The 20165-nt window shown below is 40.7% G+C and overlaps 2 protein-coding genes across 2 annotated transcripts; one reads left to right on the forward strand and one right to left on the reverse strand.

The window, feature by feature from the left end:
- Positions 1 to 17: 17 nt before the first annotated feature.
- LOC104758991 (alkaline/neutral invertase A, mitochondrial-like) lies at positions 18 to 2927 on the reverse strand. Its single transcript, XM_087491088.1, has 6 exons — positions 2177 to 2927; positions 1881 to 2040; positions 1533 to 1744; positions 941 to 1434; positions 772 to 820; positions 18 to 567 (listed from the first exon to the last, which is right to left on the reverse strand). Exons 1-6 carry the CDS (start codon positions 2768 to 2770, stop codon positions 400 to 402), a joined length of 1677 nt encoding a protein of 558 aa, XP_087347214.1. The 5' UTR covers positions 2771 to 2927; the 3' UTR covers positions 18 to 399.
- Positions 2928 to 19340: 16413 nt separating this feature from the next.
- On the forward strand, positions 19341 to 19886 carry LOC147925363 (uncharacterized). Its single transcript, XM_087492589.1, has one exon. The coding sequence runs from the start codon at positions 19341 to 19343 to the stop codon at positions 19884 to 19886; it is 546 nt and encodes a 181-aa protein (XP_087348715.1).
- Positions 19887 to 20165: the final 279 nt, after the last annotated feature.

Raw genomic sequence — 20165 nt, forward strand, 5'->3', positions numbered from 1 at the left:
CATTCTGAGATAGACAATTTGGTAAAATCTGGCTTAAGCAACACTTACTTTGTCATCTACATGAAGATGCAACGATATAAAACTGTTGCAATCATTTGTATACACACACAAACAAAGATCAATAATAAATATATATGACAGACAAGTTTCTGTGAATCTTCAATGTCCTGTGGTATCTATAGCCTAAAAAGCTTATTGTGTTCGATTGTCGAGAGAAGCAAAAGAGACTGTTTGCACTCATCGAACAAGAATCTGAGTCTTGGCAGCGACTCTTGAGCATTTCTTCCGGTCAGATTTTCTGAGACCACATGCACATATATCCAGGAGTTCGTAATCTTCTTCCCAGAACAACAGCGATGCCATCTCTGGATTTGCTAAAAGGAGTTTAGAAGTCAAGAATCAGGCGACTGTCCATGTCTGGTAAAGCCGGGACTGCTTTCCAATGAATTTTCCAGATCGGGTATCGTAATACTCTGGCCAACGATCCGCCATCAGTCTCTTCTCAGCCAATGCAAGAGCTTTCTCAGCTAGCTCTGGTCTTCCCATCTTCATACATGCTAATGTGAACTGTTATAAAAATCAAACACACAAAAGTCTATTAAAAACTAGAAATCCTCAGATGTTACCAATGAAAACTCTGAAATTGTAACCAGTTGATTTTTCTGGTCTCATTGGCATCTTAGCAAGTTGCCTAATTCTACGCGTATTTGAGTATTGTTAATAATTATTTTATCTAATCTAAATTCCTGACATATATCAATATCAGCGTACCTGCCAAAGAAGCGTTGGCCAGGATCCACTGTTGTGATACGACCAAGGCCTGCAAAGTTTAACAAGTGTTTTCAGGGTGATTCACCAAAAAAGTTCAAAACAAATACATATGTTGTCCACAAGCCAAGGGAGTGCACAAAGGAGAAAATGAAGAGTAAGTGAAACTCACGTGTTCTTTGGGTCGCTTCCAGTTATGATACGCCAATCATCGTACTCTAATGCAGGGTAACAAATCTTAAGAGGCATATTCCCAATAATGTCGTCCCATTTAGCTTCCATTAAGTTCAATATAGCTTCATTCTGCTTTGGTGTACCCAAGGAGGAAACAATAGACCAAAAGTTTCCGAGCGAGAAGAATCTGAAATCCATGTGCGCAGGTTGTAGGTTCCCGAGGAGATACCCACCTTGCTCGGGGATCCAGTCCATAAGCCATGGAGGAATTTGCTCAGGATAAATGTTGAACTTGTTAGTAGCATCCGTGGAATACTCTTCTGTCTTGTAACGGTATATCTCATTGATCTTTTTTATGTCGACCCAATAGTATTCTCTGATATGAAAGGACAAAGCACTTAATCTGTTGTTAATGGCTCTTACAAGATTCTTCGAACTGTCATTAACAGAAAGCATCTCCCGGGAGCATCTGAGTGCCGAGTAGAATAATGACTGCAACATATCCAGAGAGAAAAGTATGTATAAGTCTCACTATATGCATATCAACGCTGCGAAAAGACAATCAAACAAAGACTTAGTGTTGTACATACTTGGATTTCAAGGGGATGGCCATGAATACCCATTCGACGATCAATCATACAAGAACCGTCAGTGACCAGAAGTGTAGGAAACATATCAAACCCATCTGCTAAACACAAGTTCATGATAAGCTTTATGCCTGTCTGAACATCTATCCTCTCTTGTAATGAGAAATCTCCAGTTATCTTTCCATATGCCCGTAAGAGAATAATCCACCACAAACCTAAAACAATGAAAACAATCACCAAAAAAACTTCCAATGGAGAATACAACCCACATAACTCTCCCAATGGCACTCTCAACGAATAGTCAAATCACATATGCATTGACAATTTACTAGCCAAAGAGAATCTACTGACCAGAATCCACAGGAGCAACACGGCCAATAGCTGATTCACCAAAATCCGGATCCAAAACCTCTTCTGTAGTGTTCTCATCAAGTGCCACGGTTCTTACTTTAAAACTTGCAGGCATCAATCCCTGGCCAGGACTATAACAGTCTACTGTCTTTTCCCAGCTCTTTACAAAAACAAACAAATCTCCATCAATACCAAACCACACAACATCATACTAAAGTTCCTATATCAAAAGTTGATTCCAACCCATAGAAACAACAATCACTATACACATTCAATGAGAGAGTCATCATACAAACCTGAAGCTGCAATGTATGTAGGAGAAAGTTCCTAACAATATCACCTTCACCTTTAAGCAAAAACGCTAAAGCAGAAGGCACGAAATCTCTAATAAACACTTGATCATAATTCAAAGGCGTCTTATCTCCAGGATCATTAGCCGCCACAGTACCAACCGGAGAACCACAATACCTAACAATAGCGTTTTCCAAAATCCTCCACGCTTCTTTCTCAGCCTCACTCTCTTCTCTCAAAGCTTTCCTCTCACCAGTAGTTTCTACATTTACTCTAGAAACTGTTTCTTCCTCTTCTTCTTCTTTTTTGTGTATCCTCTCTACAATTACACCGCTCTGAACGTGAATCCTCTCGAAGGTTTTGTCAGTGGGATTGGTTTCAACAGATGTTGAGAATTCTCGTCGATTTGGTGAAATCTTCGATTGGGGGAAAAACCAAATTGACGAAGGGGCAAATCTTTGGGTGAAGATAGTTCTGGTGGTTCGTGATAAATCTGGTGGTGGTGATGATTCTTTGGAGAAAGTGGAGAAGAAGAGGTTTCTATGAAACCGTGAAGGAGGTTTCGTGGAGAATCTGCGGAGTAGATAGATTGCGCTCATGGTTAGAGACGAGAATTTCGAAATCAGAATCTGTAAAAAATGGAGAATTAGGGTTTATGAATTGGGGATTTGATTAAATTAAGCGATGGAGAAGAAGGAAGATAATTTTGGGAAAAATCATTGGATTGAGGAAGAAGAATAGATTATTTTTCTTTCCTTTTTTTTTTTTTTTTTTTTTTTTTTTTTTTTTTTTTTAATTTGTGGTCATAACGGTTCATGCCGGTTTATTCTAGTACCAAAAGAAGAATTGGCGGTTCAGATCAAACCACACCACCCCAATTTGACTCTGTAAAATTACTAAATAGTATGGTTTTCTGAATATATTAAAAAAATCTCAAAACTTTATCCTGTTTCTTGAAAAAGATTAATTATACGAAATCAAAAATAATATGCCATGTAACTTTTTTTTGTACTACTGTTAACTTTGTCAAAAAAATTAAAATAATATATTAAATTTAAAAGCTTTTGCCACAATAAGTTCAATTATTATAAAATTTTGAAAATATCTTATTATATAAAATTGGGTTTTGAAAGTTAGTTGTTAACAAGATTTTGACATGTATCAAGTTTATATCAACTTGAGATTTTGAGATTATAACAAAAAAACAAAATATTCTGTTTTTAACAATATTAATAATGTAAAAATATATTTATCAAAAAATTACAAAAATTATAAACATTAAAAGTTTTTTTTAATACTTATAAAGAGATTATATATATATATATATATTTCATAAATTTGAAATTATAACGTTATTTACTTATTTTTAATTTTAAGTTATTAATTCTACAAAAAAAATGAAATGGGATTAAAGAAAATATACAGTTAATTATTTATTCTAAATTTTGTAAATAGTCACTTCTATATAAACATAGATCGTCTCATATTTTCATCTAACAAAATATTTTTTTCAAAAATATTGTTTTCAACTTTGTTCTATTGGTAGAACTTTTTTAATTGAAAGCTAAATTTTTAACAAAAATATATGTGTGTTCCTTTTCTAATATTGCATTTTAAAATTTAATGTAGTATTTTTAGTTTTTTTATTTAATTTATCTTTTCACCTTTGAATTATTTGAGATTCATATATTATCGTGCTTATAATTTTTTTATTATTTCTTTATTTATGTCAAATTTATTTTCTTCTAATTTTTCAACCTTGATTGGGTGTTCATAGACTCTTTTTTGTGTAAACATAATTTTTACCATTCTTTCAATCCTAAAAAGGAGGAGTACAAGCTCATCAACCTAATAGTTAGATAAAATAGGCTAATCAAAAACAAGCTTACAACAAACAAAGATAGATAGATTGGAAAAACATAAATTGTTGTTGATAGATCCATAGGAGTTCGGAGACTGTGACACGATGGTTTGCGGATAGGTTTAAAAGAATTGATTTGGAAACCTATTTCACCAAAGTGCACTTATCTTTTCGATCACGGGTTAAGAGAACTCCAGAGTTAAGTGTGCTTGAGCTGAAGTAGTTTTAGCATGAGTGACATTTCGGGAAGTGATTGTCGTAACTGTGCGAGCGAGGACAAAACAACTATTATGAGGAAGGGTCGGTAATATGGTGATTTGTAGGGTCGGTAAACAAGTATTCCTCCCGGACGTAACAGACCGGCCGCCGAATATGGGTGAGCCAGGAGTAGACAAGGGGCTCACTGAAGAAGGTGGCCATGAACTGGGAGTGGACATGGGACTCATTAAGAAAGGTGGCATTCAGAGAGTTCTAGAGACAAAGGCTACATCATGGTGTGTCAAAGATACTTGCACAAATACAATGGAAAAATTAACATTAGTTACTATCAAAATATTTTATGACATTAGAAACGAGTCTTTAGTTTCATTGGTTATCGGAACAAGCCATTTTGAGATAATTGAAAGACGTAAATATGTTGTCTCCACACATGAGGAAGGAAAAGCCGAGGTTCTTTCTATGGTGGAGGAGGTTGGACGCAAGATTATCTCTCCAAAGGGAATAATGTATAGGAGGTTGGACACAAGGTTGTTCCATAAGGGATGAAGGTGGGGCCAAAGTTCTCTCCATGATAGAAGAGGTTCGACGCAAGATTCTCTGCATAAGAGACGAGGGCGGAGCCGAGGTTCTCTCCATGGTTGGTCATACACTATTGTGATGATACATTATTGATTAGTATACTATGTAATATATGGTTTTTTTTAGCCAATAATTTTAATAATTAAAAGTACTATGCAAAAGTGAAAGTAAAAAGACCTATAATAGTTGACTTAATGTGTTCATACACACATTTTCTAGGTGGTGATAAAATATATATATATATATATATAACATACAATATATTTAGGTGTAAAAAATACGTTTTTAATGGTAATGGTAATATACATAAAAAATTTGTAAATAGATATAAATCAGCATATTATAGCAAAAATAAAACTTATAAATAACGTAGAACAAATTTTAATATTATTTTTATTAAATTTAATTTAATTTTACAAAAATTTAAACCCGCACATCGGGCAGGTCTTCATCTAGTAATATATATAATATAGTAAGAAAGATTTTAAATATGTATAAAAAATTGTATTACATATTATTTATTATTTCTTATGTTTATAATTTAGATTATATTTTCTTTCCAGCGTAAAATTGAAAAAATTAGGAACTTCAAAGGTTTGTCAGAAAACTGTAAATATTGAAAGACATAAAAATCATGCTTCATTCTCAACAAAAAGACAAAAAAAACTTTTATTTTGTTATCCTTATTTTAAAGTCATCGACTCATCGTCACTAAATTCAAGAGTAGAACAGTAGGGAAAATAAATTAAAACTAAAAATTGAAAGAGTACAAAACTACCCAATCTTCTTCGGTTCTTCCCAAGAACTCTGTGAGCACAAAGCTAGTCACATTCCTGATTCAGAATAGAGGTGACTTTTGCAACTTCTTTTTCTTCTGCGCTTGTGTTTTGCTTTCATCTGTCTTTTGTACTTCTTTAAACGACATGATTGAATCTGCTTCTTTTTTTTTTTTTTCCTTTTTCTAAATGTCAATTCTTGAATCTGCTTTAGGACCAATGTCTGAATCTTCTTGATTAAGAAAATATCTCTGAATTGTTATGGTTATAGAAGCCTTGTTTCCGGATGTATTAATTTTCATTTTCTTGTCAACCACGAACTTGAATCGTTTCACTAAACTTACAAGTTTTTTTAATATTTAACTCTTGACATCTTTAAGTTATACTTACTTCAAAGAGGTCTCACTTGAACAAAACAATCTATCTTTTAACTTTGAAATTGGTGATTGTTGGAGCAGAAAAGAGGGTAGTGATGGCTGAGGGAGTAGTGTTGTTTGGAGTTCAGAAGCTTTGGGAGCTCCTAAGTCGAGAAAATGAGCGATTGAGTGGAGTTCATGAGCAAGTTTTTGAACTACAACGTCAGCTGGTAAGGTTACAGTCCTTGTTAAACGATGCAGATGCCAAGAAACATGAAAGTAAAAGGGTGAGAAACTTCTTGGAAGATGTCAAAGACATTGTTTATGATGCTGAGGATATAATCGAGACTTTTCTTTTGAGTGACGAAAGAGAAGAGACAAAGAAAAAGGGATCAAGAAATCTGCGAGAAGACTTGCTTGCTTCTTAGTGGATCGCCATAAGTTTGATTCTGATATCAAAAGCATAACTATGAGGATATCTGATGTGATTGGAGAGATGCAGAGTGTGGGAATACTAGAGATCATTGATGCTGGTCGTGTTGTTCTGTCTCTATTAGGGGTGGATTTCACCCCAACAATAGGCCCAGTCCAGAAAAGCCCCAAAAGAATTAATAGGCCAAGCAGGGTATTTTGGTCTTTTCGGATAACGAACCGACACATTAATCTATAAATAGTGAATGTACAGCGTACGGTGCAAGGACACGAAACACGAGGAGGAAATTTGTACAAGAGAACAGGTTCTCGCAGTATCGACTTGACGAGCTTGCAGTTCGTCAATTGTTTCCTTTTCGTCATTTTATAGCTCGTCATTATCACTTGTCGCCCGACTTTTTCATATATAAAAGAGAACTTCGACCCTCTAAATACCGAACTAAAACACTCTAATTGGACTGATTTGGACATCAACAATTTGGCACGCCAGGTAGGGGAAGCCAAGTTGAAATTCTCTTTGAAAGTTTGAAGAACGAACCTACAATAGTTACACGAGATGACCATAACAACCAAAGAAGGAAGCAAGGAAGCCGGATCGTCAGGGGGAACAACAACCCCGGCAGCGGATCAAGTAGAACAGACAGTCCTCCCAACCCCGGACGCTCCGAGAAAGGCTGCCACAGCGGAGAGTCCAGAAACATTCATCATCTCAAGAAACCTAGTGAGCCCGACGACCACAGAACCGACTCCGAATCCAGCGCAACTCACCCTGCTCAACAGCCAGCCCATCTCCAGCATAGACGAGCTATTCCGCGAGATCTTAGCACGCCTCGACCAGCAGGAACAGCGAACCAATACTTGATTGGATGCACTAACCGCAACACAGGTCGGATCCCAGGAAGAAATCAACCATCTCCAGGCCGTCTGACAAGGTTCGACGAATTTCTTCTCAGCAAGAATGATGCCAGGGCCGAATGCGAGAACAGGCGGGCTCGAGCGCGACCCCAACTCGCGCATCGATGAGCAGAGCCACAACGCCAAGGATGCCGAGCTGAAGCAAATTAGGGAAAATATGCAAGAAATGGAAACTATACTCTATAAAGCAACGAGTAGAGCGCCAGAGGTAGATCTCATGCTCGAGGCGACTCAGCGAACCCCATTCTCAAGAAGGCTTGCAACCACACTAGTAAAGCGAGCGGTCAAGCCAAGGCTGGGTTACTACGACGGGACAGCCGAGCCACGAGACTTTCTGCTTACTTTCGGGGTAGCTCTCGGTCCCTTGCAGTTCAGCCCGGCAGAGTACGATGCTGGAGCATGCCAAGTATTCGCCGAGCACTTGACCGGAGCAGCTTTGAGTTGGTTTTCGCGACTTCCGTCCGGATCGATTGATAGTATCAAGGATCTGATAACCAAGTTTTTAAAGCAGTTCTCCGTTCTGATGGAAAACAAGAACTCCCATGCCGATCTGTACGCGCTAACTCAAGGGCGAAATGAATCGCTTCAATCATTCATCGGACGTTTTAAAGAAGTCATCGTTAACGTCTTGATTCTGGACGCTGCAGCTATTGTTGCACTCAAAAATACGCTGTGGTACGAATCTCGGTTTAAAGAGGAGCTGTCCTTGACCCATGTAGAAACCATAGCCGACGCGCTACTACGAGCTGCGAAGCACATAGAAGTCGAAGAAGAAAAGGTGGTCAACGCTAAGAAGCATGCCGCAGAAACAAGCCACCAACGGTCACAGCTCCAAAGGTCGAATACGTTGAGCCACGCCAGCACCTCTCCGAAACCCAGACCGAACTTGTCGAACCTTCGCGATCGGTGAAAATATATACATCAGGAAGGAATGAGGTGAAAATTGCGCAGCTCAATACTGCGAATTCCATCAAAGTACCACACAGTCAACTGAGGAGTGTCGTTACCTCCAAACGATACTGATGGAGCGCTACAAAAAGGGGGCAATAGTTATCGAGTCTGACAGAAGCAAGACGACCCGACCCGGAAAAGCTGACTCCAAACGAGTTGAAAATATCGCCCGGAATTTTGTAAAAGATTCCAAGGCATCCGCTGACCAGAACGACGACGAAATAGAGGCGGTAAATAACAACGATCATTACAAACGACCGCGCACAGATCATCAGACCGACCACCGTCCCCCGGTAAGACGGATAAATATGATCATGGGCGGGCTAGCAGGATGCAACGATTCGGTCAGGTCAATAAGACATTACACCAAGAAAGCCGAAATGAAAAAATCCTGGCCGTCAAAGATCAGTTCCAAAAACACAACGATAACTTTCGACGACAGCGATTTGGAAGGCTTAGATTTCCCGCATAACGACCCACTAGTCGTCGAACTTTTGATCGGAGAAAGTGAGGTTACGAGAATCTTGATCGATACCGGAAGCTCGGTAAATGTGATCTTCGGGAACGTCCTGGCAGACCGGTTTCAATGGAGATCATCTCATGTCAGTCGGTACTATCGACCTACCGATCTTTGTCGGAGGAATGGCAAGGTATTCTCAGTTCGCCATCATCACCGTGGCGCCACAAGATGAGGGCAGTCCCGTCTACATACCATTAATGCGTCAAATTTCCAACCCCAAAAGGTGTGTTTACATTGCGCGGCAACCAGCATAGCGCTTGGACCTGCTTCCTGATCGAACACAAGATTCGTACAACGAAGAAGTTATAGCAATCAAAGCAGCGGGTCAGCAACGATGACTCGTCACCGACCGATGGAAGATCGACCCCGATCCAACAGGGCGTTACCGCAACAGAAGAAGTAAGCCTCGACGAGACCAACGGAAAACGATGTGTGAATATCGGAACAGAAATAACCAAAGCCATGTGCACCGAGCTGATCCTTTTCCTCAAGACAAACATCTCGACGTTCGCATGGACTGTGATCGATATGAAGGGAATCGATCCAACAATCACAACACACGAGCTCAACGCTGACCCAAAGCACAAGCCAATAAAACAGAAACGACGCAAGCTAGGCCGAGAGAGGTTGCAAGCAGTCAATGACGAAGTCGACAAACTGCTCGGCGCAAGATCCATCGTAGAAGTAAAATACCTAGAGTGGTTAGCCAACCCAGTGGTCGTCAAAAAGAAAAACGGAAAATGGCGAGTCTGCGTAGACTTTACAGACCTAAACAAGGCCTGCCCAAAGGATAGCTTCCCACTACCATGGATCGATCAGCTCGTCGAAGCAACCGCGGGCAACGAACTTTTGACCTTTATGGACGCCCTCTCGTGGTACAACCAAATTTTGATGCACAAGGATGACCAGGAAAAAACGTCATTTATCACAGACAGGGGCACTTACTGTTACAAGGTAATGCCTTTCGGCCTAAAAAACGCCGGAGCAACTTACCAGTGACTTGTTAACAAAATGTTCGCCGAACAGCTCGGCAGAACCATGGAGGTATATATAGACGACATGCTCGTCAAGTCGCAGCTCGCTGACGACCATATTACTCATCTCCGACAATGCTTCGACACCCTGAATAAGTACGGGATGAAATTGAATCCGGCCAAGTGTACCTTTGCAGTCAAGTCGGGAGAGTTTTTGGGTTACCTGGTAACTCGGCGAGGAATCGAAGCAAATCTGAAGCAAATCAAAGCGATCATCGACCTCCCCTCACCCAAGAACGCCAAAGTGGTACAGCGACTAACCGGGCGAATCGCCGCCCTGGATCGTTTCATATCCAGGTCGACGGACAAGTGCATCCCCTTCTACCAAATCCTCAAGACCAAAGGAAAGTTCGAATGGAATGAGGCTTGTCATGACGCATTTGGAAAATTGAAGAATTATTTGTCAACACCTCCAGTACTTGCGAAGCCAGAGCTCGGCGAAGTTTTATTCCTGTATATCGCGGTTTCCACGTCTGCAGTTAGCGGAGTGCTCGTGAAAGACGACCGAGGAGAGCAACGACCTATCTTTTCTGTGAGCAAATCCCTCGACGATGCCGAAACCCGTTACCCGACAGTAGAGAAGGTCGCCCTAGCAGTCGTCACTTCGGCACGAAAGCTCCGACCGTACTTCCAATCACACACCATCGCCGTCCTGTCCAATCAACCTTTGCGATCTATTTTGCATAGTCCGAATCAATCCGGACGATTAACGAAATGGGCAATCAAACTCAGCGAGTACGATATCGAATTCCGCACCCGCCCGGCCGCCAAATCCCAAGTGTTAGCTGACTTCTTAATTGAACTACCCTTGGACAGTGCCGAGCCTACGCCATCTGATCCGATAGATGGACAGTGGATCCTGCATGTCGACGGTGCGTCCTCCCATCTAGGTTCCGGTGTGGGCGTTCGGTTAACATCTCTGACCGGGGAAATTCTGGAACAGTCCTTCCGGATTTGGTTCCAAGCAACCAATAATGTCGCCGAGTACGAAGCATTAATCGCCAGACTCAAACTCGCCAGCGGGATGCAAATCAAACGAATCAGGGCTTTTTGCGATTCACAACTCGTCGCAAATCAGTTCAGTGGGGAATACGACACCAAAACCGAACCAATGGCCGCCTACCTCAACGTCGTCAGACTTCTGTCCAAACGTTTCGACGAGGTCGAACTCATTAAGATCCCTGATAACATCATTATTTTACCCATTTTAGCTATAGTTTTAGTATGCATTTAGGAAGAGTTTGATATGATTTCAAGGCGTTAATGTCTATTATCAAGTATTTTAGGTTTCAAGAAGGTTTTACAGGTTTTATAGCAAAAAGGCCAAAAGACAAGGAAAATACGTTTTAGGAAAGTTTTAGAGCTTTACAGTATGGGAAACGTTTGAAGAAATTCCAGAACTCATATTTCGACGTACTTGGTGTCTATGGAAAGCTGAGAGAGTCATATTTCTCCTCGAAGTGGAATCAAGTCAATCCATCCAACCATCCAGAAGTTATGCCCGATTTACCGAGACGTACCTTAAACCGACGTAAGGAGAACCATCAAGCCAATGGGCTTTTTATTGAAGGCCTGACCAGCTACCACCACGGCGGCCCAATCCAAGTCTTCACCACCGTTCTAGAAGCTTCCTACGCCGCCCCTTGCCATGCACTTAACAAGAGAAGACGTTTCTACTCTTACAAAACCCTAAACCTAGACAGAACCCTATCAATACTCTTCTAAGCTCTAGGGTTTTGAGTGTGCAATCATTGGAGCAGCCAAGAGACACGAACAGAGGAGCAGCCGACGTCCAGACCTCTCCCTCGTCCCTCTCTTTGAAGCTTTGAGATCCACCAACTCTTTCTATTCTATTTGCTTTGTACTTTGTTTCTAAGGGAGAAGATCCTACAACTTTGTTTGACAATCATTGAAGTAATATCTAAAATCCTCTTCTCTATTTATTCTTTTATGTTTAGGAATTGTTTAAACCTTTCTTTGATGATTCCCTTAAACATGCTAGAGTAGTTATCTAGTTGGGTTTAAAGGGATAAATCAAAGGGGGGGGAGATGATCTTAGTTTAGGTGGCAATTTTTAGGGTTTGTTAGATTTAAATCTGTTTATTCTATGCTTTAATTCTAAGTCTTTACTTAATGCTTTAAGTTAGCCCCATGAACTAACTATGATCTAAAGTGTGCGCTCTTTGCCAAAAGCTTGCATGTGTGCTTGACCTAGCTTAGATGTGTGGGGAGACATAGGAAGCACATACCCCTTACCTATGGAATTCCACGGATTATAATCGAACCTGTTTTAAATGCTTTGATCTATGCGTCGTTGCCTGGGACAGTTGAGTAATGAATTTTAGTGATCTTAGACGGTTAGCTTGAGAACATTAAGTTAACGGTTCATTAGTGTTTCGTAGTCCGAGTTTTAGATAAACAAACTAATCCTAAACTTTCCTAGATAGATAGATCATTGAACCCTTGCGATTCCCCTTGATGCCCAACGCTTGTTTCATTTATTTTACTTCCTTATATTTACATTCATTTGCTTGCTACAACAGTGACAACCAAAACCCTATTTTTATTGAGTCCTAGCCTTACTTACCTCCGGCGGATTCCATTGGACAACAACTCTCTCTCTGTGGGATCGATCCTTAAATACTACTATCGATTAGCTGTGCACTTTCAGTAGTTATGTGGTCTTTTTAAGGTAAAAGATTTGAAGTGAAAAACCACACACATCAAAGCTTTTTGGCGCCGTTGTCGGGGAGAGATTGTTGTTTACAAGAGTCTAGGAACTAGAGTAACGTCTAGGACACCTTGCTTTTTAATTTTTCTTTTTTTCATTGTTTCAGGAGACCTTGAGGATGAACCTCGACGCTCTCCCAGGAGATTTTGAAAACCTTACTATTGCTGAGCTCATGTCACATTACCGAGCCACGGACGGAGACCCATCCGGTCCGCAAGCCCACTCGCTGCACGGTACAAGCCTTGGTCACTCTCGACAACCATTGTACCATCACTTAGGCGACCTTGTCGCAGTTCTTTTACTCGACCATCTGGAGGCCGAGAACCTATGGGACCTGCTTACTGCCCAATTGCCCATTCATACATTCCGTACCACACGGACGTGCCATGCTTTGGCACGGACCAATACCTTCATCCGCAAGAAATCTTGCAAGTCGATGTCAATGAAAACTTTTTCTATGACAATCGAAAACCAATCACTTCAAGGAGCTCTTATAATGAAGACAAGATCATGAAGATGATGGATGAACTTATATCAAGTCAAGAGGAGGCTGATAGAGTTCTAAATGCTAAGTTGGACAAGATGAGCATTGAGTTTGGAGCCAAACTCGAGACTATCACCAAGGACGTTACACGCTTGGAGGAACAAATCAATGGTGTCAACAATCAAGTCTTAAACAACACTGAGTATATTGATGATGACCGAATGAAGATTATCAATATGGGTTACACCATTGACACCATCGAGAGCCGTTTAGAGTGGAAGGTTGAAGCCTTACAAACCTTATTCAACAAATCCGGTGAATGCAATAATTGGAGTGAAGATCAATTATATCAACCTACTGATTCTGAAGAAGAACATGGAGCCTCATATGAGTACCCAACCGATCCTAACAAGTCCAAAGAGTGGACTAGAGAAAAAGATTACCCAACCGATGAAGAAGAAGCTTATTTCAAGGAGAGAGCTATAGAATATGAAGATTTGCCAAGAGAGAATGATGAGTCTTATGATCTATCATCTACTAAAGAAGATGAAGAAGAAGAGCTCAAAGACTTCTACTGTTGCATGACATATCAGTTCCCTAATGAAGAAGTTACCGAAAACCACAATTTTTGACAACTCCAACATCAAGAGGAAGCTTTCTACCGAGGTAACCCTAGAACTCGACCATCTCCAGCACCTTATGATGTTTATGAAGATTGGGAACCTGCCCCTATCCACGCTGAGAGCCCTATTAAATTTGATTCCCTCACCAAGCCTATCAAGACAATTTTCATATGTCTACCCAACAAAGAGCTGAAGAAGAGAAGATGCTGGACCTAATATTCAATTAGCTGATCTTCAAGATGAGACTATGAAGATGCTGCATGAGAAGCTTGACAAAATCGATTCCAATCTTTCAAGAAAAATTGATGACATTGCTGTTAGAGTTAGAAGCATAGAGGATCAAAGATCTAAGGATGCTGAAGCCATGGAGAGAAGACTCCATTGTCTTGAAGAAGAACAAGAGAGACATCTCAAGAGTGCCCAAGATGAGACTTGGGCAATGAAGTTTCGGACTTAGAAAGGGACCATGAGTCCAAGTATGGAGTTTTATTCAACAAGGAATTAGACACAAGGAGGCGTGTGCAGAAGCTTGAGAACCGAGCCTATGAAGCTGAGAGCAAGATGTTTGGTCTCGAGTTTGAACAAAAACGCTTTGGAGAAGCTATGTCCGAAAAGTTTACATTCACCAAGGAGAACCATATGCTGCTTAAGGAGATTGAATCAGAAATAAAGGAGAAGAACCAAGATCTTGATGATAAGATTGAGAATCTAACCTCATGTGTTGCTGAACACAAACCAGAAGAAGGAGCTCAGCTCGTCGAGGAAGAAGTAAGAGAAAAGGAAATCCTATTCGAAAAAGGAAAACATTCTAAATTCCTTTTAGGAAAAGGAAAATTTTCTTTTACTTCAACACAAGAGAATTTCGTGGAGAACAAGCAACAAGGTTCCATGGAGACTGAAACCTGCAATCTCAACTCATTCGACACCTCTCAAAAAGGAGAAGACGAATCAATACCCCATGTCGCTTGTAACACCATCACAACCTTCAAAGTAGTCCAACCTTTGCAAGAACTTGAAGAAGGGGAGATTTATGAAGAAGAAGATGAGCCATTCAAGGGAACACAGTTCCAATATGAACCACGTTGTCTCACCCTCTTGAACAATCATTGGTACCCATGCATGATAAGCCTAAGAGATCTAGGCGATTTCAACCGAGCTGTAGGAAGACTTCCCCAAGGTACCACTTTTGAAAAAGCTTGTTCTATTTATCATGTTGACCGGTTCTTTCTTGAGAGTTGTGAGTCAAGGAAAGAGATGAAGGAGCTATATGATCAAGCCTTACAATACCCATGGCCGTTCAACACACTACACAAAGTGGAGAGCCCTGGCCGATTCCTCATCACTTGTTCCATCAATGGTGTTAAATTCGAAGATGCATTATGTGATTCCGGTTCATGTATCAACATCATGTTAACCGATGCTGCAAGGAAGATTGGCTTGAGACACTTACAACCCTCGGACATACGCATAAGACTTGCCAACTCCTCATTCACAATACCCGAAGGAATGGTCCGAGACATTCATGTGAGAGTTGGAATCTGCAATGTTCCAACCGATTTTCGAATCATCAATGCTAAGAAAGGGAAGGTTACACCACTTATCCTTGGAGGAGCATTCCTAGCCACAGCCGGAGCCGTCATGGACTGGCCTAACCGAAGAATGACTCTCACCAACATCAATGGAGACATATCTATGAAGCTAAACCATTCAACCCACCTACTCGACGGTGTAGAGAAGAAGACTATGTAAGAGAGCCACCCGATAAATTTGATGGAGGAAGATCCAAGAGAGCTTGTCTAAGGACAACCCACTCTCCTCACCCTGCTTGAGAAAGCAAGCCAAAGTCGAGCCAACGACGTTAAACAAGAGCGCTTCTTGGGAGGCAACCCATGTCTAGTAAGTATTTATTTTTAGGATTTATTTTCTTTTACTATTGATATTTTTGCACTTTAGTTTCAGGTTGTTATAAAAAAAAAAAAAAATAGAAAATAGAAAAGCAAAAAAAAAAAGAAGGAAGAAAAAGTACCCATGGATTAGCAATGCACAACTATGTCTAGTGGCAAGCACCACCTACTGACCGGCCATGTACAATGTGACCGAAGCAAGCCGAAGGCAACAGATCAATCAAAATCCTCATGTGATCGATGCCGAGAGTCCCCACTAGCCATACCAGCCATAGCCGATGCCATGTCCTGCACCGTGTACCGCATACCATGCCCCATGTACCGCGTACCGCACCACCATACCAGCTGCTATGTCCGCATCCGTTCATCCGTGTACCGCGAGACTAATCCGAACCACCACCATCCTCACCACCAACCATCAACATTCTTTTATTTAGGTATGCATTTGTTATTTTTTTTTCTCATTTTTATTGATGGTTTTAGGTTTTTGTTTCAAGGAGGATGCATTTAGAGATATATCAAACAGAATTCGATTGAACTTAGCCTAGTTCAAACTCGATGTCAAGCAACCAAAGGAAGTTACAAATGGTTAGTCACCACATTTTCATTCCACAGCCGACTTCTAGACAATTTTTTGGGCAACCATAAAATGTTTTAGAGTCGACACAACATCATTCCATCAAGGTGACATTGTTCTTAAACCCTACACTTCTCCTTATGATTTTTAATCCTCATCTCTTTCTTTTTTCCTACCGAGGATGGTGTGATTTAAGTCTGGGGGGAAGGATGTTCCATCCTATACTAATGCTACTTTCTATTTTGTTGACTTGAGACATTTTTTCCAATTTTTACATCAATAATTTTGACATTTTATCGAGTCACATTTTTTTTTATTGAGTCAAAACTAGTAGGGGATTATGATCTTATTCTAAAGGTTTATTTGATTTGGATTAACACTCTTATGATTCTTGATTATGCTTGACAACAGAACCAAAGTTTGGAAAGACTGTGAGCCGACTCAACAATCCCCCAAGTCCCTATTCGATGGATATTCAGATGATCTAACGTTGTCTCTAACTTTTATAGGACCTAAACCAGACTTAATTTTCAAGCCCTGGGAATTGGTATACATTGGACTAGATTTCTACATTCAAGCCACACAAGACATTGCACTTCTTCAAGAGTATGTTCCCCTCTCTCTTCCCTTCAATACTATTAAAAAAAAAGAAAAAAAAAGAGAGAATAAAAGATGAGATGATTTTGATCAGTTTAGAGAGGTAGGTAAATTACCTGTGACCCCGGTATTCGCCTACACCTTTGATTAAAAAAAAAGAAGAAGTGAGAAAAGGGAGAGGAAAGGAATCATATGAAGAAAGTCTTGGCTTGAAGAGAGTCTGCAAGCCATTGATCGATTTTCCCATGGTAAGATTTCACTTTTTATAATTGCTTAATTTATGTAAAGAGATGACAATGGAGATTCTGGAAACTCTAAAGAATTGTGGGATCAAGGAGAGTTGATGACTCTCATGGTGGATTACAAATGGAAATTATTAATGTCAAGGCGATGAAGAGTGCAAAGACAATATCCCCAAAGATAAGTGAATTCCCAGTATTTTCAAAACCTCTTTTCCATGATTTAGTTTGATTATTTGCTTGAGGACAAGCAAAGACTAAGTCTGGCGGAGTTGATAACATCATTATTTTACCTATTTTAGCTATAGTTTTAGTATGCATTTAGGAAGAGTTTGATATGATTTCAAGGCTTTAATGTCCATTATCAAGTATTTTAGGTTTCAACAAGGTTTTACAGGTTTTATAGCAAAAATGACCAAAAGACAAGGAAAATACGTTTTAGGAAAGTTTCAGAGCTTTACAGTATGGGCAACGTTTGAAGAACTTCCAGAACTCACATTTCGACGTACTTGGTGTCTATGGAAATCTGATAGAGTCATCTTTCTCCTCTAAGTGGAATCAAGTCAATCCATCCAACCATCCGGATGTTATGCCCGATTTACCGAGACGTACCTTAAACCGACGTAAGGAGAACCATCAAGCCAATGGGTTTTTTATTGAAGGCCTGACCAGCTACCACCACGGCGGCCCAGTCCAAGTCTTCAGCACCGTTCTAGAAGCTTCCTACGCCGCCCCTTGCCATGCACTTAACAAGAGAAGACATTTCTACCCTTTCAAAACCCTAAACCTAGACAAAACCCTATAAATACTCTTCTAAGCCCTAGGGTTTTTGGTGTGCAATCATTGGAGCAGCCAAGAGATACGACCAGAGGAGCAGCCGACGTCCAGACCTCTCCCTTGTCCCTCTCTTTGAAGCTTTGAGATCCACCAACTCTTTCTATTCTATTTGCTTTGTACTTTGTTTCTAAGGGAGAAGATCCTACAACTTTGTTTGACAATCATTGAAGTAATATCTAAAACCCTCTTCTCTATTTATTCTTTTATGTTTAGGAATTGTTTAAACCTTGCTTTGATGATTCCCTTAAACATGCTAGAGTAGTTTTCTAGTTGGGTTTAAAGGGATAAATCAAAGAGGGGAGATGATCTTAGTTTAGGTGGAAATGTTTAGGGTTTGTTAGATTTAAATCTGTTTATTCTATGGTTTAATTCTAAGTCTTTACTTAATGCTTTCAGTTAGCCTCATGAGCTAACTATGATCTAAAGTGTGTGTGCTTTGCCAAAATCTTGCGTGTGTGCTTGACCTAGCTTAGATGTGTGGGGAGACATAGGAAGCATATACCCCTTACCTATGAAATTCCACGGATTATAATCGAACCTGTTTTAAATGCTTTGATCTATGTGTCGTTGCCTGCGACAGTTGATTAACGAATTGTAGTGATCTTAGACGGTTAGATGGAGAACTTTAAGTTAACGGTTCATTAGTGTTTCGTAGTCCGAGTTTTAGATAAACAAACTAACCCTAAACTTTCCTAGATAGATAGATCATTGAACCCTTGCGATTCCCCTTGATGCCCAACGCTTGTTTCATTTATTTTACTTGCTTATTTTTACATTCATTTGCTTGCTACAACAGTGACAACCAAAACCCTATTTTTATTGAGTCCTAGCCTTACTTACCTCCGTCGGATTCCGTTGGACAACAACTCTCTCTCTGTGGGATTGAGCCTTAAATACTACTATCGATTAGTTGTGCACTTTCATCAGTTGTGTGGTCTTTTTAAGATAAAAGATTTGAAGTGGAAAACCACACACATCAATCCCAAGAGGGGAAAATGCTCCGGCCGATGCCCTAGCAGCACTCACATCGACATCAGACCCTGACCTTCGACGAATCATACCAGTTGAAAGCATTGACACGCCGAGCATCGAAGACACTCCAGTAGCGACCTACCTCGCCCTTCACCACCCAAACGAAATCAGACCCACCTGGCGAGTCGCCACGTCGCGGCAGTAATTCGAACCTCCTTCCGACGACGACAAGATAGATAGATAGACCCACCTGGCGAGTCGCCACCCACAAAAACGTTATATTCTCGTCCTCACCGATTACTTCACTAAGTGGGTCGAAGCCGAGTCCTACGCCAACATCAAAGCCAAAGATGCCCAACTTTTTGTATGGAAATATATCATATGCCGCCATGGCCTGTATGAAATAGTCACCGATAACGGCTCGCAATTCATTTCTTTGCAATTCGAAGAATTCTGTGCAAAGTGGAGAATCAAGTTAAGGAAATCAACGCCGAGATATCCGCAAGGAAATGGGTAAGCCGAAGCGACAAATAAAACCATACTCGACGGCCTAAAAAAGAGGATGGACGCCAAGAAAGGCGCTTGGGCCGACGAACTCGACGGAGTGCTTTGGTCTTATCGTACAACCCCACGAAAAGCTACGAACAAAACCCCGTTTTCCCTAGCCTACGGAATGGAAGCAATGACACCAGCTGAGGTCAGTACAAGCCTTCGCCGAACAATGCTCGTCCAAGACACAGCACTCAACAGCCAAATGATCCTGGATAGGCTAGACGAGCTGGAAGAAGAACGCGACAAGGCACTTCTACGAATACAAAACTACCAACTCGTCGCCGCCAAGTACTACAACAACAAAGTCCACAATCGACACTTCGACGAGGGAGATCTTGTCTTACGAAAAGTCTTCGAGAACACTGCTGAGCCCAATGCTGGAAAAATGGGAGCTAATTGGGAAGGTCCGTATCAGGTGTCCAAAGTTGTCCACCCCGGTGTTTACGAGCTCCTGACAATGAGCGGCGAGCCAGTACCCCGCTCCTGGAACGCCATGCATCTAAAGCGCTACTATTACGAAAAAAAAAAAACCATATCCCGTTTTCTACAGTTTTAATTATCTATGTAATGTGAACTACGAGGGGCTTGATCCCTCCTGATCGGGGGGTACGTAAGCAGTCTCTTTTACGAGAGACAACTGCCAATAATATTTTTTTTTCTTATGCTTATCAGCGATCGCGGGTTGCACCAGAGTAACAACAAAAGCATAAAATAAGAGCTGGTTCAAAAATTAAAACAAAGGGGAGTCGACCCCCAACCCGACAAAAGTTCAAAACGGGAGCCGACCCCAATACAACACATGCAAAAAACAAAAAAAAGGGGGGGGGAGTAAGAA

This window comes from Camelina sativa, chromosome 16 (genome assembly GCF_030686135.1).
Source record: "Camelina sativa cultivar CO46 ecotype springtype chromosome 16, ASM3068613v1".
In the NCBI taxonomy this organism is placed as follows: Eukaryota; Viridiplantae; Streptophyta; class Magnoliopsida; order Brassicales; family Brassicaceae; genus Camelina; species Camelina sativa.